This window comes from Eubalaena glacialis, chromosome 17, assembly GCF_028564815.1.
Source record: "Eubalaena glacialis isolate mEubGla1 chromosome 17, mEubGla1.1.hap2.+ XY, whole genome shotgun sequence".
Classification (NCBI taxonomy): Eukaryota; Metazoa; Chordata; class Mammalia; order Artiodactyla; family Balaenidae; genus Eubalaena; species Eubalaena glacialis.
Genome location: NC_083732.1, coordinates 84,640,498 through 84,664,279, shown reverse-complemented (window position 1 = coordinate 84,664,279; position 23,782 = coordinate 84,640,498). Strand labels below are relative to the sequence as shown.

The window sequence follows — 23,782 nt, the reverse complement described above, 5'->3', positions numbered from 1 at the left end:
TGCTCACGGCTAAGTTACATCAGCAGCCCTTGTTCATTTTCAGGAATTTAAAGGGTATTTTTTTCTTTCCTGTATTCTTTGGTTTAGTTGCCCTCCTTCTGCAAGTATGAATTTCTGCCAGGCCACGGTCTCTGCTTTGTAACTCGAGTTTTCTTGCAGACTAAGATAGGAGTCAGACGTTCTGGGAACTGGAGCTTTCCCCAACATAGGGAACCTTCCAAAAATCATCCCTTTGTATCCCTGCCTTCATTAATAACTAATTAATTGATTGATTCAGTGCATATGTGAATGAGTATAGTACGCAAGGCCTGCTGTTCCATCATGCTAGGACTTCAGTTCTTTTTCTGCGAAACAGAAGTGATGGAGTAACGTGAGCGCAGTGAGGAGAGAAAGAAGTTGGGAAATATTGCACTAAACATTGCAGGCTAGTCCTTATTGTTGCTGTACCATCACCAGTGACTGGTATTATGTCTAACATTGTCTGTGGGGTCCTTTAGTTAAATAATAAATGAGTAAACAAACTCAGAGATGAAAGGATGAAAAGCACATGATTTGGAGTCACCATTCTACCATCTACTGTTGATACATTTGCTGCTGAGGATGTAACTTAACCCAATGATCCTGAGTTCCCTCATGAGGGAAATGAAGACTCTCATACCCAAGGTCAAGTGAGATAAGGAATATAAAGTGCCTGGAACTCAGACCAACCAATCCCAGGCTAACTTTTGTAGAGCAGCGTGAAATGAGCAAAACGGTTTCGAGTCTGTTGCATCTTACAGAGAAGTGACTTTTTCAAACCATAGAGTTATAAGTAACAACATCTGTGCCCAAACCCAGTTTGTTGTACATAATTTGCTCCCTCAATTAAAACTGTTTAAAGTAGCCTATATAAGATGTTTCAAATAATGCAATGTATCTGGAAAGATGAGAAATTTGTTCAGACAAGGAGAAGTCTGTGGAGGTGAACAACTAAGGGACTACTCATCCCTACTCCAAGGATGGATGTTCCAGACAGGAACACCCCACAAGGAACCCTATGATTGTTTTTGTTTTGTTTTCGTTTTACTTTGTTTTATTGAAGTATAGTTGATTTACAATGTTGTGTTAATTTCTGCTGTACAGCAAAGTGATTCAGTTTATGTGTGTGTGTGTGTGTGTATATATATCTATAGATACATATATACATACATTCTTTTTCGTATTCTTTTCTATTATGGTTTATCACAGGATATTGAATATAGTTCCCTGTGCTGTACAGTAGGACCTTGTTGTTTATCCATTCTATAGACAATAGTTTGCATCTGCCAGTTCCAAACTCCCAGTACATCCCTTCCCCACTCCCCCTCCCCCTTAGCAACCACAGGTCTGTTCTCTATGAAGGAACCCTATGATTGTTGATTAATGAATCTGTTTTTTTTTTTTTTGCCTCTATGACTTGATGCATAGCAGGTGATTCATAAGAATTTCATGAATTAATTAATATATTTTATAGCAAAACCCATAGAAACATATTAATCTGGAGTTATGGTTAAGGCTTACACTCATCTCTATGGGCACTAAAACAACATATTCAATATTCCATGTACAGAAGGGTCAAGTAGAAAGTAAGAAAAACATTCGCTTTCTTTCAAATGGCAATAAAAATGACAACTAAAATGCAGCCCTTTATTGATGTATCATCCATCTGATGCGCTTCAAAAATTGAAGGTGCCAGTATGTTCACGACTCTTTGGATATTCTACAAACGGGCTTGTGTCTCTAAATGCCCTGTTGGCAGACCTGCCAGCATGCCTCCCCCGTCTCAAATTGTCCAAGAAACTCTGAGATTCCACAGTGGACCAGGGTCCTTTTCTGAATGCCAGGCTAGGAGAAAACTGGGTTGCTTGGTCCCTTGCTCTGGGCTTCTCGTGGCCGTGCCAGAGCTCCGTTGAAGGTGATTCTCTAGAGTTCTGAGAAGGCTCGTCCTCTCAACGGTAACTTGCTTCCACAAGCATCCCTACAGACCTCGGGGGCACAAGCCTCGGAACCCCAATGCCATTGCTCTACAAAGCACAGCCTTTGTGCCGGGATAGATGGGTCCATAGAGCTTTTCAGGTCCCCGTGTAACAAAATCAACCTTCTGCTTATAAACCCCTTGCCCGTGGGCAACATCCAGAGTCATCATTTCAGGCCCCAGCTTTCTTCAAAGTCCTTCTACTTCCAGGAACAAGTTTTCCATGCCTGATCCACACGGTATGTTAATACCTCCTACATCAGGAAAAGTCTGTCCCAGTGTAACAGACCTCCCCAACTTCCAAACTCCAGAAAAAGTCATCAAGATCTTGGTCTCTTTGCTCCCAGAATTTCCTCCTGTCTCGAAGCAGACTCTTCCACCTGTACTCCTGTGATAGCGTCTCCAGGAAAGGTAGCTGCCTTGATGGAGTCACAGAAGGTCATGCCGCACCTCTCTGCCCTGGCAGTGAGTGTGCAGTGGCCTTACCAGTCTGACAAAGCTTATGTGATACTGAAGGTCACTCTGCTCATTCCCTGGAAAAACAGTGAACACCTGCTTCAGGTGGCTTTTTTCTTCTGCCTACTCTTTGAAACAGTTAGAAACAATAATCAACCTTGGCTTCAAGGTGACTTTCTGTCTGTCCTGTTCCTAGAAATAGCCAGACAGTTATCTAGTGTAAAGAGTCATCATCGTTATCATCTTCATCTTACCAGGAAATCTGCTTGGGATTTGAGAATTTCACAGTTATACATACACCTCTTTAGTTCTCATCTCATCTGAGCCTGACATTCATCACATAAAATAAGCTGGGCGTGACTCTTGCTTCACTTAAGCTGCTATTTACTGTCCTGCCCAAGGCCACATAGCGAGAAAGTAGTGGGGCAAGTCTAGGACACCTATTTTTGCTTTGCTGAAGGAGATCCTGTTCTAAACCATAGAAACTCCAAGGTTCTGACCTTGAGTTGCTCATAATCTGATTTGGCTTTTTCAACTTCCATGAACTCTAATGTTTTGGAAGGTTCTCCCATATGAATGTGGCGTGGGTTCGAAGAAACGTTGTGATAGCTTCTTAGAATCTTTGTTTTCAAATAGCCCAGACCTCACCCAGCCGTCCTCAGGCCTGGAGAGCTGGAAGGGGTCCCCTAGAGTTTTGACTGCTTAGCACAAACCTGATTCTCTGGGGAGCTCCTGTGTACTGGCAGAGCCATGGCCATGTTCCCAGAGTGGGAGTGAGATTCAGTCTACAAGTCAATGCCCATGAGAGCTCCCTGGCTTGGACTCTGGGGTAGAGGGTCCATGTCAGAGAAGCAGCACCTGTGCTTTGTAATCTGTGCTCACGGAGCCCTCTGGGGGCTCTCAGCAGAGGGAAGGTAACTTGAGTTGTAAGCATTTAGAGGCACATAGATATGCAAAGTATTGGTATCACTCATTTGAGGGGAAAGAGGCAGCAGAACCTAGAAGTTTTTTACCCTTGCTTTCTGGTTTGAAGTTCCAGATTAAACTGTTTGGACAATGGGAGCCACTGAAGAGCTCCTCTCTCTCATCTGCTCTGCTCCCTTTTTCCTACTCCCCTCCTCTTCCTTCTATCCCCTTCTCTTGCCCCTCCCACCTTCTTTCCATCAGACTTGTTTTCCCTCAAAGTTCTAACTCTCCTTTCAGATACTCATCCATGGTATCAACCCTGACACATACAAAAGAAGACATATTTAGGAAGACTAATCTACACCTTCTCATTGGACCACTGGTCTGGTCTCCAAACAATAAGTGAAAACAGTCTAAAGATAATCTCGAGGTCTATCCATGTTGCTGCAAATGGCATCATTTCATTCTTTTTTAATGGCTGAGTAATATTTCATTATATATATATGTGTGTATATATATATATATATACCACATCTTCTTTATCCATTCCTCTGTCAGTGGACATTTAGGTTGTTTCTGTGACTTGGCTATTGTAAATAGTGAAGTAAGTCAGACAGGGAAAGACAAATATATAATATCACTCATATGTGGAATCTAATTAAAAATGATATAAATGAACTTATTTACAAAACAGAAACAGACTCACAGATTTCAAAAACTTATGGTTACCAAAGGGTAAACAAAGGGGGGGATAAATTAGGAGCTTGGGATTAATTTACACACACTACTATATATAGAATGGATAACCAGTGGGAACCTACAGTACAGCACAAGGAACTCAATGTTCTATAATAACCTATATGGGAAAAGAATCTGAAAAAGAAGGAATGTATGTATATATATGACTGAATCACTTTGCTGTACACCTGAAACTAACACAACATTGTAAATCAACCATACTCCAATAACATTAAGAAAAAAAAAGTGTCAGAATATTTGAAATAACACTTGGGATATACCAAGACATGTTCTTTTCACCAATGTAAAATTACAAAAGGATTAAAAAAAAAAAAGATGAGTTTGTGATTTCAACAACAACAACAACAAAAAAGGAGTCTAAAGAGAGAAGTGGCTTTTTACCCCACTGCTAGGAAGTGGCAGCCTCCCAAGGTATGAGCAAGGTCTTTTCAGAGTAGAGACAGCAGGCACTGCCCTCACCTCTAGGTGCCCAGAACCTGGTGCGTAAGAGGGTGAGGAGAACGAGGTGTGAACGAGCGCCCTCTGTCTGCCAAGGAAGGTCCTGCAAATGAGCCAGTCATAGAAAGTTCAGGAAGTGGCCTTGCTGAGGGGAGGAAAGGAGGCTTTCCTTCAGAATGTCAGGAAGAGAGCCAGGATAATGAGCAAGGTGTCCAAGTGTGGGCTGTCATTGTTGAAGAAGGGAGAATCCCAGTGGGAACAAAGCAGGCAGGCGCTGTCCCAGTGATGCCCACAACCCCAGAGGGTGTCTTGTGATCAGTGAACCTTCCTTTGTGCCCTACTTACTAGTGATGAGAAAATGCCACAGAAAGTCCCACAGGGCATCAGAAATGCCTTATCCTGGGCTTAATGGGGCACCTTGGGATGCCACGATCTTCTGTAAATACTGCTGAGTCCTGTGATCTAGTTTGTCAATCTCAAAATCAGAGGAGCTCAGTCTCCCATAGATATGTAGCCGGTGGAAACGTATTCAACAGAAAGTGCTACGACCTTTCTCGAAACACAATGAGAAAGTCATCCTACTGCATTTTGCATGCCTAGGACATGTTTGATCTTCAGATCTTGATTTATTTTATCCTCTTCTGTCTACGCTGATCCCAGAAGGTCAGTGTGTGGAGATGCCCATTTTTCACATGGAAAGCTGCTGCTACAAGGAGTGATGTCACTTGCCCAAGAAGGCAGGTGATTGAACTGTTTTGCTGGCTGTCCCTCCAGGTCCTAGACGGCTCAGTATTGCTCTGACCTTCAGAGTATTTACCCCATCCATCCTCTGCCACGTTGTCAGTCTGGCTTATAGATCAACCAGGCCTTGACAGTGATAGAAAAAGGGCTGGTGCAGCAAATAAAAACTGAAGGGCATTTGCACGCAAGGATCACTTCTGTGGAAAAGCCACATCAATTTGAATCCAACAGGTCTAAGTAGGGCTGTGTCAGGCCAGAAATTTTATTTCCTTCACGATGAAGTGCAAATTGGAGCATGAACATCTGTGCAGCCTTGGAAACGACCTGGGATTTTACATTTCTTTTTCCCTACTCTGAAGCTACAATGCAGGTGTTAAGTGTCACTGTGCGTGGGGAGGTGACAGTAACCCTTTGTCCCTGTTTCCAAGGGACTGTTCCAGCCAGCTGGGGACACTGCACAAGGCACTCAAGCCGTTTTCCTTTGCTGGTTGGGCTTTTTAAAAAATTTTCTTGCTTCCCTTTGCAATCACACTATTTCCGTTTTTCAGTAGAGCTTTATAGCATACCTGTCTTTTGCTAGGAAATGGGTGCATTTTATTCATTCACCCAAGACGTCTTTTCTCAGTTGTTAAGTAGGTGGATGTGAGAATGAATCCACACAGCGCCTCCTCGTATAGCGACTGTCATGACACCTCCCTCCTCTTCTTTGAGGCTTGGTCTCTTCATCTGTGGTGAAAACTTACCCTAGCAATTTTCTGTGAGGATTAAGGAAAGAAACACATTTGAAAAGCACTTTGGAAGCTGTGAAATACCACTTGGCCATTATTATGAATGAGTTATCTTTGCTTTATATTATATAAATAGTACCATTATTTATTTTAGAAGGTTTCTATATTTTTCCAACTCTGCAGTTTGTGTGTTAAGTGATTTGGAAGAATTCACCCATTTTCTCGTCATAGTAACCCTGGTCAGTGGATGCAGGAAGATCTCTTAACCTCCTTGAGTAGGTTTATCTTCCTGGAATTCAACTTAACCTTGAGACAATGTTTAGGGATTAGGGTACATCTAGAATGCACTGGAAGACATCGGATTGAACAAGTTCCTTAAAAAACTGGATATCTAATGTAATTAGAATTAGCACATTTATCTAAAACTCAAGACACAGCATCCTTCCTATGTGCTGTGCAAACAACACTTTCAGGAGAGAGAGATTCTGTGGACGCTAGGATATCCTTGTAGAAGGCCAATTTCTGTTTTTATCTCTGCTTTTCTCCTCATTATTTTCAGGAGAGGGGGATTACGGAAGGCTTTATGAAGGAGGGGGTATGTGAGCAGGTAAAGAATTTAGCAGGTACTAATTTCCAGCCAAGGAGCACTGCCCACTGCATGACAAGTGATTTAGCCAAGATCCTATGACTTAGAAAGGACTGAAGAAGGTTCTTTCTGAGATGCCAGCCCGATTCAGTGACCATAAATCTTCTGTGATGGAATCACATTCATCTGTGGCTTTTGGTCTTTGGGAATTGGAATGCAGTTTGGGGGCCACTGTTTGCCTTGAGCTGGACTGACCCCCAAGGAGGCTGCAGGTCCAGGGCAGGACGGGAGTCATGAACTCCTACTGGTTCTTGTTTTGCAGACAGCGGCAGCCTGCACTCAGCCTGTGTCCACGAGAGCACCGTGCACAGCCGAGTCTTTCAGATCTTATACAGGAACGAAGAGGTGCCCATCAGCGATGCCGTGATCTTCCGAGCTCATTTGCTCTTAGATGGTGAAAGGGTAAGTCCCGGAATCTTCCACCAGCCACAAATGGCTGTTCCCTCTTGTGCCTTTTGTATCCAGTGCGAGGAGAATGGGACGTGAAGGAGACGTTGTACATTTGCTGTGAAATCTGACAGATCGGGACTGGTGATTTCAGAGCATTCCTGCACTTCCTGATTTATTCCTCTTTGTACTCATGCTTTCGTTCATATACTTGCTTGTTTCATGTTCCAAGCGGGTCCCATTGACTAACTTGCTGACTGTCTTACTCATTCCTCCTTTGCCCATTTGCTCGTCTTTCTGGGCCTCCGTCAACAGGTCAATCGGCAGGTGTTTGATGAGCCTCTGCTTTGTGCAGGGCTTGGGGCGGGCCCTCGGATGATGGACAAAGCTGAAGAAGGCAGCAGGACCGATCCCTCAAAGGATGGATCCTTCATCAGAAAAACAGATATACAGACAGGCACTGGTAACTGAAATGCACTGTGCCAGCTGCATGTGCAAAAGAACACGGGGCACCAAGGTTGGAGATGAGCTCTGTGGGAGGACATCAACGGCTTCACAAAGGAGCTGGCTTTGAGATGCTGGGACTAAGAGTTCATCAGACTAAGAAAGAGGAAGGGCATCCCGTACAGGGGGGATGAGTCAAGGCCCAGAGGCATGAGTCAAGGCCCAGAGGCCTTGGAGAAAGTTGATTGAACATTTCCTATTTATGAGATTAACATCTGACAGTAACCTGATATTAACATCAGATGTTTCAAAATTTATGGTTACTGGGGGGAAAGGGGAAGGAGGGACAAATTGGGAGGTTGGGATTGACATATACACACTACTATATATTAAATAGATAACTAATAAGGACCTACTGTATAGCACAGGGAACTCTACTTGATACTCTGTAATGACCTATATGGGAAAAGAATCTAAAAAAGAGTGGCTATATGTATATGTATAACTGATTCACTTAGCTGTACACCTGAAACTAACACAACATTGTAAATCAACTAGACTCCAAAAAAATCCAAAAAATAAAAAATAAAAAAAATCACTTGTACCTTTAAAAAAAATCAGATGTTTCAAAAGAATATCTGACGTCTAAACCGTTTTTCTCACTCCCCCAGCCCCACCTCGAATCCCCATTACCGCATTCCAGCTGGTCATTCCCTGCTAGAGTATCTTTAAAGATGTGGAAGTATACTCCTACTTTAGGAGAGCCTAATCAGAGACGTGTCCCCTACGGGCATCCCCTACAGGCATTATAGCATGCACAACGACTCCTACTGGCCATCTAATACTCCTCTCATGTCCTATGGCTTTTTTTTTTTTTTAAGTTTTGTATTCAGCTGACTTTTAAAAAATATATATTTATTTATTTATTTGGCTGAGCCAGGTCTTAGTTGCGGCATCTGGGATCTTTGCTGCCGTGCAGGGGATCTTCAGTTGCAGCATGCAGGATCTTTTAGTTGCAGCATGCGAGATCTAGTTCCCTGACCAGGGATCGAACCCAGGCCCCCTGCATTGGGAGCACGGAGTCTTAACCACTGGACCACCAGGGAAGTCCCTCCCATGGCTTTTTGTCCACATCTTTTATGCTTGAGGTAGTGATGAGTGCCCCTGTGTGGCTACACGTGAAAAGCTGTCACTGTTTCTTCATTTATGAATCCATCCATTCATCAAAGATCTGTTGAGCACCTACTATGGGCTAGAGATAAAAATCATGAACAAGAAAATATCCCTGGTGTCTGAGAGCTTATGTTTTAACATGAGATCAATACATCACCATGCGATCAAATACATACATCCTGTATATTCTGTCGCTGAGCCTTCCCACTGCTTCTCGCTCAGCTCTCTCATCCATGAGATACACTCACAAAGGTAATAAGAGTAGGAATTTTCACCCCTGTTGGAGGTCCTGTGAAACTACAGCTGGGCCCAAAGTGGAAGAGAACTCACGGCAGGCCCACTCTGCGAGACTTGATGCTGCCTCCTGATGGATACTCAGATTTCCAAGAGCTCAGCTTCAACACAGCCTTCACACGAGATGGCGATTACTTCCTGGAGGGGAAGAGACAGACAGGAGAGCTCCCTGAGCAGCCAACACTGAGCTGAGACCACATGCTGAGGAGGGGCCAGGCATCCCGGGAGGAGGGCACAGCTAGGACAAAGGCCCTGAGGTGGGAATGGGGAGGTGGTGAGGAGTCCTGCTGTGACTAACCCCAGGTACCCAGCCATCATCATTGGTTGCTTTCCCTAAGTTCTCCCCACACCTTCGTAAATCAACTCTTTTTAATGAACTGAGTGCATCATCTACTTCTTTACTGGACTCTGGTGGACACAGGTAGTTTAGGAAAAGATACTGGAGCTGGTTTTGAGGGTTAAGGCACTCCCAGTTGGGCTTCATGCACAAGCTCAGCTTCCCCGAACTCTACTAAGAGAAAGTCACTTGATTTCTCATGGGCCGTTGTCCTTTGGCGCGTTGATCTCAAAGACCTTCCTGGGCAGAACGGTTGTGACTGGAGGCTGGGTTTGGACATTACTCAGGTCTCTTGGTCATTATTCCATCTTAATTCCATCAGACTCTTCCTCCTGCCCCTAACAGTTTAAAGCTTTTCAAGGTTAATGTTTCCCAACACTCAAGTTTAGCCTCACGCGAGTTTGCAGCAAGCCATAGTTCAGAGGTTGAACAAGGAGTGTGTTTGCCAGCATGGGTTGTAGTCTTGTACATATTTTGGACAAGACTTTGTTCTTATGGTACATATTGTTTTCTTCTGCATATAAAATCACTTATCTCTACAAGCTAATAATTTATTATTGCGTTGGGGGTAATCCATTTGGCAGCAAACAACGTTATCGTTAATCATTACATCCAAATCAGTGACAATTAAAGTTAATTGGATAAGTTCATAAAAGCTGTATCTCTGGAATACATGCATCAGCTCTAGTGAATATCTGTTTATGGCAGCCAAAACACCGTATAGCCAGTTGGCCAGAGTTCATGGTCTTGCATATACGTAGCCATCAATGTGAGTGGCAGGCATATACAATGCCAACACATCAAGCATACCATTTCCTGTGCTATGGGAAGTGCAGACACGGAGAAGATTCAGTCCACACAGTTAGTGCACAAGTAAATGTAAAAGATGACCATGGACAGAACTAATCACAGCTTAAGGCACAAATGTTTTCATAAAAGTTGCAAAGAATCAGGGAGTGTGGAGTAGGATAGGTATATTATTTATATACACTTTGTGTAACACCCCCCCAGAAGATTTGGGAAGGCTGACAATATACACAGAGTAGTAAAAGGGAAAAAATAACAATAGAGTGAGCCAAAGTAGAGGAAAAACCCAAAAGGGAACTAAAGCCTGAGTTAAATGTAACAGACCAAAATGCACAAGCATAGTTGTGGACCTTTGCAGATGTTGGCCCACACATTCAGTGCTGAGCTTCCCAGCAGGCAAGGCAGAGAAGATACAGCTATTAGCAACAAGATGCTTAATGTCCTGAAGAGGAAGAGGAACAGGTTACGTAAAATAATCTTTGTGGACAAGGTTGCATTTTTTAATTGAAGTATAATTGATTTACAATGTTGTGTTAATTTCTGGTGTACAGCAAAGAGATTCAGTTATATATATATTCTTTTTCATACTCCTCACTATTATGATTTATTACAGGAGACTGAATATAGTTCCCTGGACTATACAGTAGGACCTTGTTGTTTATCTATTTTATATATAGTAGTTTGCATCTGCTAATCCCAAACTCTCAGTTTATCCCTCCTCCACCCCTTTCCCCTTTGGTAACCATAAGTTTGTTTTCTATGTCTGTGAGTCTGTTTCTGTTTTGTAAATAAATTCACTTGAGTCATATTTTAGATTCCACATGTAAGTGATATCTTACGGTATTTGTCTTTCTCTGTCTGACTGACTTCACTTAGTATGATAATCCCTAGGTGCATTCATGTTGCTGCAAATGGCAATATTTCACTCTTTTTTATGGCTGAGTAACATTCCATTGTATATATATATATACCACATCTTTATCCATTCACCTGTCGATGGACATTTAGATTGCTTCCATGTCTTGGCTATTGTGAATAGTGCTGCTATGAACATTGGGGTGCATGTATCTTTTCGAATAAGAGTTTTCTCCGGATATATGCCAAGGAGTGGGATGGTTGCATTTTTATGGGCTCCAAAAAGAAAAGCATTTCTCAAAGTATGATTCCTAGATGCACTGTGTCCTAGTCCCCTGGCAGTACTTTTTTAAAATGCAGATTCTTAAGCCCAGCCCAGACCTAGCCCAGGCAGTCTGACCGCAAAGCCTGTGTTTGTGACCTGTATGCAGGCCTGGGGGTGGAGTTAGTGGACGAAGGGGTCCTTTAGGTGGTCAGGCCCATAGTAAGTTGGAAATAACTATCATAACTAATATTTGTTGAGAATGGCCTTTGTTCACACACTGTGTTAAGCCCTTTATGTGCATTTTCTTACATAATCGCACAATAGCAGTGATCTAAGGGGTAAGTGTAATCATTTCACCCCCATTTTACAGATGAAAAAACAAACAAACCTAGAGAGGTTGATTGGCCCAAGGTCACACAGATACTTAATAAATGGAGAGCCAAGTTTTGTACCCATGTAGCTTGACTTCCAAAGCTGCTTTCTTATCTCCCCAGCTATGATGCAGCTCAGGAGAGAAGTTCATAAAGGAGGAGAAGATACAAGAGTTACTACTGTTATGAGCAGAGTTGAAATCAGCTAGTGTGAGACTGTACAACCCACAACACAGATGAGACCCTGGGAAAAGGCTGAAGAAGTGAGGAACCCTTGACTGAATCTGGGCTTTGGAGCCACTAACTAGTTAAGCCTTGGAAGTGACTTTCCTACAGCAAGTCTCAATTTCTTCATTTATAAGTGAGGCCAATATGTCTTAATTCACAGTTTTATCCACATTAAATAAGATAGTATATGACAGTGGTAGCTGTCCTATGTAGTATCTGCTACATAGTAGCTCTTCTGTAAATCCTAGCTGCTGTTCTTATTTCCACTACTATATGAAACTGATGCCCGACGCTAAAAAAGTCATCTACCTGGGAGGTTGAGGTTAGCTGATGTATATAGGATGGATAAACAACAAGGTCGTACTGTAGAGCACAGGGAACTCTATTCAATAACTTGTGATAAACCATGATGGAAAAGAATATGAAAAAAGAATGCATATATATGCATAACTGAATCACTTTGCTGTACAGCAGAAATTAACACTGTAAATCAACTGTACTCCAATTAAAAAAAATCACCCTTGAAAGGAAACAATCCTTTTAATGAAAATAAGGTAGGGCAATGGAAGGGCATGCGTGCATGAGTGTGTGCGTGTGTGTGCGTGCACGTGTGAATGTGTGTGTTTGGAGGAAGGGGCAGGTAGCCAACAGCCAATGAAGAAAAATGAGTGGTTAGAGAAACCAGTGACTGCATTCTGGGGCATCTTGCAATTAAAGATTTATTGAGACATCAGTGAAGTCATAGCCAGGCTCCATCTAGCCACAGCTGATCTTGGGCCTGGATTTCTCTCCTTGTTCCAAAGAAATTGCAGCAAGTTTAAAACTGGAGCTTACAGCGAATTTTTGTCAAGTAGGCAAATGCATGCTTGGAGGTGGTTAGGAGGACTTGCTCTGCCAGTCTTATTTCCCAGGAACTGGTGACAAGAGGCTGTGGTGCTTGGGCTGTGTGTATGAAGCGGGGTGAGTGATTATGCAAAACAAAGCTAGGAGAGGAAGTTATTCATAGCGCTTGGATTGAGCAAAATGTTAACTTTTAAATGCTTAAAAAATTTTTTTAAAACAAATTTTAAAACCCTGGGGAGCTAAAGATAAATTCCATCCATATGTCTCTGCCTGAGTTATGCTTCACCAGGAACATGTTTCCAAAGAGGCCTTTGGATAAGAGATTTCCATCCCTACAGAATGAGGATATTCTTGCAAAGAAACAAAAACCAAGAGTGGTGGCGGGGTGGAGAAGAGCTTTATTTATCCTTTAAGATACACGAATACTTTCCGTGGGCCGGACCCTGTTCCTGGAGCTGGGGATCCAGAACGGATTAAGGCTAGTCCCTCCCTTAATAATACCAGATTACAGGGGATACTGGGTAAGAAAATGGCCCGGGGGGATTTAGCCACAGTCAGATGGATTTTGTCAGAGTCCCCTGAGCCCGATCCAAATGGAGCTTCTGAATGCCAGCCCAGCATGGCCAGATCCATGGATTGTTTTTTCAGAAGCTGGAAACATGCAATGGAAATGTGAAATTGCCTGATTTTTAAATGTTTTCTACTTGTTCAAAACATTGTAAAAAATACTATCAGGACTAAACAAAAGGTGTCTGCAGCTAATATTTGTCTCATGGGCTTATAACGCAAAAGTTGTAAAGCTGAGACAATTTTATAGGAAGTGTTGAATGCTGAGATAGGAAAACAACAGGGTTTTGTGGGTCACAGAGGAGAAGGGGTCCATCCCGCGTGGCGGTGGGGAGGAGATGATGCCCTGTCCCAGGCGTGCAATACTTACCTGGGTTTCCTGAGTAGGGACATCAGCGAGATCCGGTACTTAGCAAGTGACACTCCTGGAGGTGGGGATGAAGTGTTAAGTCTGGGAAAAGAAGAGGCGTGGGTTACCGTGTTTTAGATGTACCTGAGAAGCTGGCAGGTAGAACAAATAGATTCCCATGCTAATTAATGAAAACTGATTTTATTTTAAAAGCTAAGAATGGAAACAGTCATGGATAGGACATGAAATGCTAAAGTGTCTGAAAGCATAAATGGTTAGATGTAATGCATCTCAAGACAAAAGTGAAGGATACGCTTTCGTGTAAAGCTGAGCTGCCTTGGGAAGTGACTTGACTTTTCTGAGCATCAGCTTCCTCTTCTATGAACCTGAAGGATTGCGCCAGCCTCTCGGAGGTGCCAGCAGTAACACCACCTCCAACGTTTTCCTGTCTCTAGCCAAGTGGGGTTTCCTCTCTGAAAATTCAGTGCTCCAACCTTTCCAAAGCAGGTGCCACAGAACACTTCAGTCCTGCTTCAGAGGATTCCAGGTCAAATCTGTTTTGGAAATAAAGTGCTCAAAAGTCCTGCAATCTAGAAAACTCACTTAACATTTTTTTTCCTGCAAATTGGCTTTTCCCCAAATTTGACATAAATCCCTTCCTTCTACTTTCCATGTAGTACAGGCACCGCATTCAACTAGAATTCCACAGAACATGCATGGAAATTCTGCTTTACACGTAAATGACATTAATTTTGCTGTGAGCTTCTTCTTCTAAACTTTGGGAAACCGGCCGGCTACGTGTTTCATTTGGACCAGATATGACTCCTGCAGTCCTTAAACTTTGTTTCTCTTCTAGGTGGAAGAGGCACTAAGTGAAGTCGATTTCCAACTCAAGGTGGATTTGCACTTTACAGACAGTGAACAACAGTGAGTGTCCTTGGAATCCTTGAATCATGATAATAGAGTTTCCTTTGCCCAACACTTTTCCAGCCCTGAGGTATCCTGATGGCCATGAACCTCAGAACATCCCTTAGAAACCCGGTTCTTGATCAGCTACAGAAACGAGGGCAAGGAATATCTATGTGGTCATTTAGAGCTGCATGCATTTTAGGCAGGCAGCTCAGAGGCTGCAGGCACAGAGAACTCCTGACTTCCTGCTTCATGAACTGGCACCTTCTTATATCCGAACCTGCCTCCGTACACTTGCAATGCAGTATTAATTAGCTCTTTAGATTAATGACCGTATGAGGCTGCAGATGTCAAGGCCCCCTTCTGAATCAAAGGAGATCTGGCCGGGATCCTCATCTTTACACGGAATGTCTGCTATGATGTTTCAACTTTCTGAAAATTGAAAATCCATTGACGTACATTGAAAATCCATCATCTTCCTGCTTATCAGATTCAATAAGCAGGAAGCAACCCTCCTCCTTCTCATAACTTCTCCCTTTAAGCTGGTTCGGTGGCCTCTTCCTCCTACCCTGGGGTGAACAGTCGTGTCGCAGGCTGTTCTTTCATGTCATAAATAGATAGTCCTTTTTTCAGGTATGAAAAAGTCCAGTCGAATGTATTACCAAGGCTCCGAACTCTCATCCAATTTATAACTTCTTTGCATTGACACTGCCCCTTGGCTCCACTGCACCCCTGCTCCGGGCGTTCTCGGGGTGGGAAACTCCTGCTGCAGCCACTGGGTATGGTGAGCAGCTTGGTACAGCTTCCTGTCTTCCCCCTGGGGTGTGTGGGTCTTGCAGGGTCAGGCACAAGGAGGAGGGAGGAGATTGCAGGTGGGGCAGGGAGTCATACGTGATGGGTTCAGTTGCAAGCAGGGCTCCTAACGTGGTAGATGCTGAATCACCGCTTTCTCTGCTCTTGGGGTGTCCTTGTGCCTTCCTTGGAGCTATACCCGTTAGGCGGTCTCCCTCTCCCCCAACCTCTGCTGTTCTTTGATATAGTGATGCCTCCTGTGGTTGGGTCATTCACTCCTTGCAGGAAGCTCTTTTGGCAGATTCTTCTCCGAGGAACGCACATCTGGCTCTTGGATAATGGACACAAGCACTTTCATCCTCATCTCACACTGGTGGGGACCCCCACCCCAGAGCTGCTAACTCTTCTTTGGCCAATCCAGCCACCCTCAGCTTCTCTCCTGAGGGCCTTTGCAGGATAAGTCAGGCACCAGGGCCTGTGTTCCCCCAGGGGACACAGAGCATGCTCACGTGAAGACTCCCCTCATTAAGCTTAAGGTGAAAATGGAGGCCCTTCTTTTCCATCTGTTCTATTAGCAGAATCTCAGCACAGTCTGACCACTTTTGGGAAGTTAATCCTCACTTCTGATCTCTACAACCTCTTCAGCAAATGCTTCACCTTCTCCAGTGGAGAATGGGAGACCAGGTGGCCAAGGGGCTAGGGCTGGCGGAATGGTTCCCCAACCCCTTCAAATTTCAGAGTCACTGTTAGCACTTTGGGTCCCTCCCCAAGGACTGTCCCATCCCCGAGATGTGTCTGATTGTTATGGGAGTTTTCATAACACGGGGCATTGAATCAGAGGGGATCTGAACCACAGATGGACCACTACTAAACTCTCAGAAACCTGATTGTGTCTGTGCTTTGAGAATAGACATCTGCTGATGTGTATGCATTGTAGATGGTCACGCCTTATCTCTGGGCTGGCAGGAGGATCTGTCCAAGGCAAGGTCCTGCCACTGTGTCTGGGCTCAACATCACAGATCCCTCACATTTGGGGTCTTTATCTGGACCCCAAGCCCCTCTGGACACCTGCTTCTCTCATCACTTCTGCTTACCTCTTGGTGGGATGGTGGATGCTTGAGAAATCTTATGTTCCTCACACCATCTCCAGGACTTATTGTTCTAGCACCATATTGAACTCAGAAGCCCCATAAGAGGCTGATCTTCTTTCTAAGCTATAAACTCAGAAATGAAGTCCTCGTCTCTATTGCTCTCATATTCCGTCTCAACTATTTAGGATTTCTATCATTCACTCATTTTATTAATTTTATTAACACCCCCTGCCCTATCTTCCTTTGCCCCTTCATCCAGAGGTATTCATCCATAGCTCCATGGTAGACATTTCCATTTGATCACAGAACCCTGCCATTGATCCCAAACCCAGCCTGGAAGTCATTCCCTACCCAGCTCTCCAGGCAGCCTCAATGATAAGTTATGGTGGACATAATAAATGTGGCCTTCTTACCATCAAAACAGTAGTTAATGGAGAGGCTGTGTACAGGAGATTGGCCCAAACAAAGTGTATGGAGTTCAGCAACAGGCTCTGTGCTCATTGACTATGAGACACTGGGTGCATCCCTGCACTTTTCTAAATCTCAGTAGCCTCATTTATAAAATGGGCATCATTATAGATTCTGTACTTCATAGGTCTGTTATGAAGATTAAGAGAGGTAATACCTAAGCCAGGCCAAGGGCACGGATCAGTGTCTTCTTCCTCTTCGTGGCTTCCTAGATGCAAGTGGGGCCAGTTTCCATGTGTCACTTCCTCCCTATAGTACAAAGCACTTAACAACAATCAGAGCAGAGAGTTTTCATGGAGTATGCAATGAGCTAACAGGAACAGGAAGCCAGAGGCTGGGGAAGAATTGAAAATGCCATATTTTTTCATTTTCATAAATTGGGTTTAAGGATGACAAGACATCTGTAGCACATCCTGGGGATGGACTTTAGGCTTTGAAACATGACCCAGGCAGTCAGCTTCTTTGTAACCATTTAGGCTTGAGCAGGATCAAAATAGAGAAGCATGGCATCTAACGTCAGGGGCAGAAGGGCTCTATCTCGTCCAGTGGTTCTCAATGTGGGTGGGACAGTTCTGTCCCCCAGGGAAATTTGGCCATTTCTGGGGACATTTTAAATTGTTACACGGGGGGGTGGGTGGGTGCTACTGGCTTCTAGTGAGTAGAGTCCAGGGATGCTGCTAAACATCCCACAATGCACAGGACTGCACCCCGGCTCCCCAACAAAGCATCATTCAGTCCCCAAGATCAGTATCACCGAGGGTGAGAAACAGTGCTCTAGTCTAACCTCACATGTGAACCTGCTACTCTGCAAAGACCCATGAACATGTGCTTGCACAGAGACAGGAGCGCACGTCTCCCCATTATATCCCATTCTGTCCCTGGACAGTTCTGCCTATCAGGAAATTCCTCTTTACTTCAAGGGACACGTCATCCTTCTGTGCCTTCCTTCAGTTGCCCTCAAGTTCAGTCCTTGTAACCACGCATCAAAATTCTCAGTCTGGTTCGCAGTTCAGATACACAAGTCATTTAAGTCATCTCTTCCCCTTCAGTTGAACACCAGGGCTCTTTCTCTGTGTTTTGCATTTTTTGTTTGTTTGATTTTTTTGCTGGTTTTAGTTCCTTTATAAGAACCCAGGCATTTTCCTCTCAGTGCTATCCAGTTTACCTCTATGTTTTTTTTTTCTAAATTGAGACCTCCCCCTCCCCCAGAACTGAGGTTTTTTTTTTAACATCTTTATTGGAGTATAATTGCTTTACAATGGTGAGTTAGTTTCTGCTGTATAACAAAGTGAATCAGCTATACATATACATACGTCCCCATATCCCCTCCCTCTTGTGTCTCCCTCCCACCCTCCCTATCCCACCCCTCTAGGTGGTCACAAAGCACCGAGCTGATCTCCCTGTGCTATGTGGCTGCTTCCCACTAGCTATCTGTTTTACATTTGGTATTTTATCTCCATTCATTAGCTCTATTCATTTCAGGGCACAAAAGAGCTATCACCTCCCTATTCTGAATTCTTTACACCTATTAAAGTGGCTTAAATTCTTGTTAACATTTTTGACATCTTTGCTACCCTGACATGTATTTCACCCCCCGTCGTTCAAGCCCTAAGGATAGTCCTATGATTTGCAGGAGACTGTGTCTGAATGGATTCAAAGTAATCATGTGCAGTAGTGTAGAACAGACTGTGGAGTCAGACAGACCTGGGCCCAGCTTTTCGGTTTGGCCTTGTGACTTTGAACAAATCAGTTAACTCACGTTGGTTTTACCTCCTCATCGATAAACGGAATAACATCAGTTAATACCTCATATGATTGTCAAGCACATTAAGGGAAAAAATGCCGTGTTCAGTTCACAGTAAGGCCGCAATAAACAGTTGTCAGAATGATAGTGAATATGAATGTTAATGACTTCCTGAGACTCAGGAGAGGACACTCTGTGCCCCCTCCCCATCAGGCTTCTTCCTGGTAAGAGAGGAGGTCATCATTTGTGGGCTATTTTGGAGTCACACTGGGCTCCGCTGATTTAGTTGGCTCTTTTACCTGGCATGCATTTGCACACAAGCTCTAAGCGACAAGGATTTCCAGAAAGCAAAGCCCATTGGGTGGGGTCTTGGGAGTTTGCTCCCCTCACTGTCTTCTCTCTGTGCCTCTTTTCCTCGTCCGTGGAGGAAGAAGCAGCTTCTCATCTGGACGTCCTCTGAGCCGTCTGCTCTGCTCACAGAAGATGCTCCTTCCAGGTTTCCCAAGGGCTCTGGTTCAGAGACGCCCAGAGAGCCTGAGTGATTGGTGTGCAGGGGAGGAGATGAGCCCTGGATGGCTTTTATTTAGAGAAAGATCAACCCCATTTTTACAACCAAAGACTCTGTTAGGCTTTGCTTACCAGCTGGTTTATCTCTTGGGAATCAGACACATACCAATTACAAAACGCTAGAGAGAAGGTAGCGGAGTCCTTGATGAAATTGATCAGACTCGTTATTATTCTTTGGGGGTCATTCATTTATTCATTCAGTCGCATATCCCTTTTAGTAAGGAAATATTTGACCGACTTCTACAATATGCCAGATTCTAAGCTTGGTGTTAGGGATACAGAAATGAAGTAGTGACAGTTCTTGCCCTTAAGAGGTAGGAGTCTAGTAGAAAACACGGAGTTACAAAGGAAGTGCTGTGCTGGGCATCTGGGGGGGAAATACAAGAGCAAGCAGGGATGGGGGTTGGGAGGGCTTCCCCGTTGAGCCTGGAAAAGCGTCTGGGCATCTTTCCGTCACTGACAGATGAGCTCTGTGTCGGTAATAGCAGAGTGTGAGCCCCAGCTCTGCTGCATAGCAGCTGTGTGATGTCCCATGAGTTCTCTTCCCTCTCTGAGCCTCGGTTGCTTCATTTGCCCATCACGGGGAGAACAGTTTCTACCTAGCAGAGTATCTGCAGGAATTGGATAAGCCGATGCAGGCGCAGTGCTTGTGCATGAGCGAGGTTGCCTTGTGGACCCACCTGGCTGGCAGCAGGGACAACCTGCCACCACTCATGTGAGTCACTCGCTTGCCTTCCAGGCTGCGGGACATGGCCGGGGTCCCCGTGATCAGCAGCCGTGCGCTGGGCCTGCACTTCCACCCCCGGAGAGGCCTGCATCACCAGGTCCCCGTCATGTTCGACTATTTCCACCTGTCGGTGATCTCGGTGACCATCCACGCTGCCCTGGTGGCCCTGCAACAGCCCCTGATCAGGTATGAGGTTACAAGCCCTGCTGTTACGGGGAGGCGGAGGGGCGCGCTTTGGGTTTCTTGTTACGCTTGAGTCTCCCGTGTGGCTGAGATGCTGAGAGTTGGCCAGGAGAGATCAGCTCAGGCCAGAGGAGCTTCCCCCAGGCTGCAGGTTTAGGCTCTGAGCCTCACTGCAGGGCAGGGGAGAGATGGGCAGGGATGTTGGAGTGGGTGCCTCTGGAGTCAGGAGGACACCGGCAGGGAACCTTGGGGCTGAATGGGTGAGACCTGCTGCCTTCACCTGAACTGGCTTTTTTCTAACCCTGTCTTATTTGAAAAGTCACCTAACATCTCTGAGACACACAGGCTTCATCCCTAAACCAGAGACGCTCATGGGTCCCGTCCATTTAAGGTTTTAGTGACTCTCACACGAGGACAGTGCCAGGCGCACGATTTTCTGCCCCTTCCTCCAGTAACTATTTGTTCAACGATAGGACCACCTGAGTGGCCCCGTGCTTGCCCTTCAGTGAACTGTCCCAGAGCATCTCCGTGGTCCCACGAAGCACTGAGGTTCTATGAATGACTTAAGCAGAGGGACAGAGCCGACAACAATGAGCACATTGTACTGTGCCCGGGTGTCTTCCTCCAAGCACCTGGAATCACCAGATGTGGACATCAACTCCCTTCAAACCTCCCACACGCATGGGGGCACGGGTTGCACACGTGGGCAAAGGGATATTCGGGGATGGAATCTTGCAGCATGGAGTTTCTGGAAGGGAACTTTCCCAAGGTCCCTTTTCAGTGCTGGGGGTTGAAATGCACGTGGGGGAGACTCCAGTCCCCACTTACTGTTGGGTGGGGGTCACTGTCCCGATCCCCTGCTGGGGTCAAAGGGTAGGAAATGAGATCTTGGCCGGGCGAGGTGACCAGGATGTGCTGCCGTTCACTGTGCCTATCTGCTTGCTGAGCTCCATCCCGGGCTCTGCTCGCTAATGGGGCTATTTTAGACACTCTGCATAGAAAGGTTAACCTCCTGACAGAAACAGTGCTTTACAGGTTTGTCTGCAACCACCTTGCTGGAGAGCAGTGCAGATAGAAATTCACCATGAGAGTTGAGGCTTCTCCAGGGATGGGGGTAAAAATAGAACTGCCTTCTGTTCTCTGGATTTTGCAGGAAGGATTTCTATGAGTTCGCTCACAGTGGCTGGGAACACTTTAAGGTTATGGGAAATACCTGTCAAGTAGGGCAAGCTCCAGTTTTTCCAGAAAAGCAGTTTCAGCAGCAACTGTTAAATCCAGCCAGGAAGAAGCAGGTGTGAAATGAAAATTTAACCTCAAAAGATCCTTCACCTTCCCTGAAACAGACTGAGGTCTGTTTAGCTCTCAGTGTTTAACTCTCAAATGGGTACAGTTTGATTTCACTTGAGAGCTTCAGCTACTCAAGGCCACACCGAAGACAAATAGCAAGTTATTCTAGTGACTAATTTGCAGTCGGTCCCCTGAATGTGCCATGAGCGTTGCTGCCCATACACATATTCTGCATTTCTTCTGCAATGTTCCTTTTACCCATTTTCTAGCTAAACTGTAGACTTGCTTTGAATCTCAGTTCTAAACAAATGGGAGAAATGATTTTATTAGAGTTGATTGTATTTGTGGTATTTTCAAAATAGCTATGTAAATATAATGGTTATATTAGATTTTATTATTTTTGTGGTATTATTGACAATAACTTCTAGCATTTATTGAATCATTACTCTTTGCCAGACATGGTACTTAAAGGCGTATGTGGCTAAGCTCATGGAATCCTCAAACAACCCCACTGTTAAGGTGCTGGTATCAAATCTTCTGACTTATGAGGAAACAGAGGCACTGGGAAGTTTAAAACTTTCCCCACGGAGCTGACAGATGCTGCTGCTGGGATTTCAACCCTGGCAGCCCAGCTCTACCGGCTGCCTCTTAACAGCCAGTACATACAGCCGATACATACTCTGCTTAAGTATCATCTCTAGCTGTTCATCCCTTTCACCCAGCTTGGTTTGTAAACTTCCCTTCTGTTCTCACTGGCCTGAGTTTACCTGCATTGTATATATTACATCTGCCTCCCTCTCTAGACCCAAATGTCTTTACACTGAGGACCATGCCTTAACCATCTTGCCACCCAAGTACCTCACACACCGCCTGGCATATAGCATTAGCCCGATAAGTATTTGAGTAAATGAGTTAGACCAAAATATGACGTTAGCTTTATTTCCCCATCAGTCTTTTACTCTGGAAGGTGTAAATTCAATCCTTCCACAAATATTTCTTGAGCACCTAGGATGGAGATAATGCCATCTGAGGCTTTGTATTATCAAGACCCTCTTGGCCATTGGAGACTTTGACTCTTCCTGGGGGAATTAGACATGCCTATAAAAAGATGTTCACAATATGACATGACAATGAACTACTAGGGTGTTTAATAGAAGGGATCTGAAAGAAAGGGAAAAGGAGTTTAAGTAGACTTTACCGATAGATCAATTGGTGAAAATCAAAAAGGTTAAGGGAGAGAGAAATGATCATAAACCCAAATAAGATGAATTCAACTCATACAGACTTTTCTAATCTCCTCTGATCCTAAAATTGACGATTGCAGACACACTCTGCCAGTTGATCTTGTGGTGACTTGCAGAGCTGGGCAGGGTCTGTGTTTCTGTCTGGGAACAGGTACAGTATTTCTAACTAGCATCGATGCCGTGAGAGTCTTTGACATCCACGATCCTATGAGACTCCTCTGTGGGTCACGGAGGTGGATATTGTTTTACGCTCTTCCACAGAAGAACAGAGGTTCAGGGAGGGGCCGGGGGGTTGAAGGATCTCACTCGGGTTATGCCAATGAAAGGAGTGGGGGAGGACTCAGACCAGGTCAGGTGGAGGCTCCCCTTGGCCTCTGGCCAGAAGCCCAACCCACCTGCCCAGGTGGTTAAGTAACTTCTGCCTCAGTGAGTCTCAGCAGGCAGGTTGTGGGCATTTAGGGGGCGTTTCTTTGTACACATAGTGGGATGTGTGTCATCCTTGGTCCCGAGGCTCACATGCCAGTTGCACCCACTTGTCATGGCAGCATCAAAAAGTCCCACCCAAGCATCCCTCGAGGGTGAGCTACTTCTTCGAAATGGCTTATCTCATAGGCTCCCCAATAACAGCATCAAAGGGCTGAGTTAATGGCCCCATCACTTTCTTCACATCCTTTTAGAAAAAATTATATAAATTTGCAATTCTTTCTATTCCCTTCTTTTCAGTTTTACTCGTCCAGGAAGAGGCTCCTGGCTTGGGAAAGGTGGCCCAGATACGGGACCAGAACAGTCTAGCCTTTCCCTGGAAAACCTGGTCTTTGGAGCTGGATACTGCAAGCCGACTTCCTCAGAGGTAATGTCTGCCTGGGGGCAGAGGCCCCAAGGCTTGCAAACTTCACTTTGCAGGCTGCATCTGTTCTATGAGATTTCGGCTCCTTTCCAATGTCCCAGGTAGAGATTCTTTGCTCCCTGCATCCCTTCCTCTCGTCGATCCATCCATCCCTTCTTTGGATGGCTGCTCCATTCACCAAACATATTCCCAGTGCCAGACCCCAGGGTTGATGCGGGGAGTAGCGTCTTCACATGGCACCTCTTCCATATGGTACCTTGAAGGATATGGTTCCATGGAGGTCATGGGATGTGCTGTGAGGGGCTTCCCCAGGACCGTGTGGAACCTCAAAAGCCC

The 23,782-nt window shown here is 44.8% G+C and overlaps 1 protein-coding gene across 1 annotated transcript in view; it reads left to right on the top strand.

The window, feature by feature from the left end:
- Positions 1-23,782, top strand: part of FAM135B (family with sequence similarity 135 member B) — a 176,999-nt gene that overhangs the window by 69,886 nt on the left and 83,331 nt on the right. The window contains exons 3-6 of the mRNA XM_061171622.1: positions 6,930-7,069; positions 14,444-14,514; positions 19,898-20,071; positions 23,323-23,449. Coding sequence (XP_061027605.1) covers positions 6,930-7,069; positions 14,444-14,514; positions 19,898-20,071; positions 23,323-23,449 — 512 coding nt within the window. The remainder of the gene's footprint in view (positions 1-6,929; positions 7,070-14,443; positions 14,515-19,897; positions 20,072-23,322; positions 23,450-23,782) is intronic.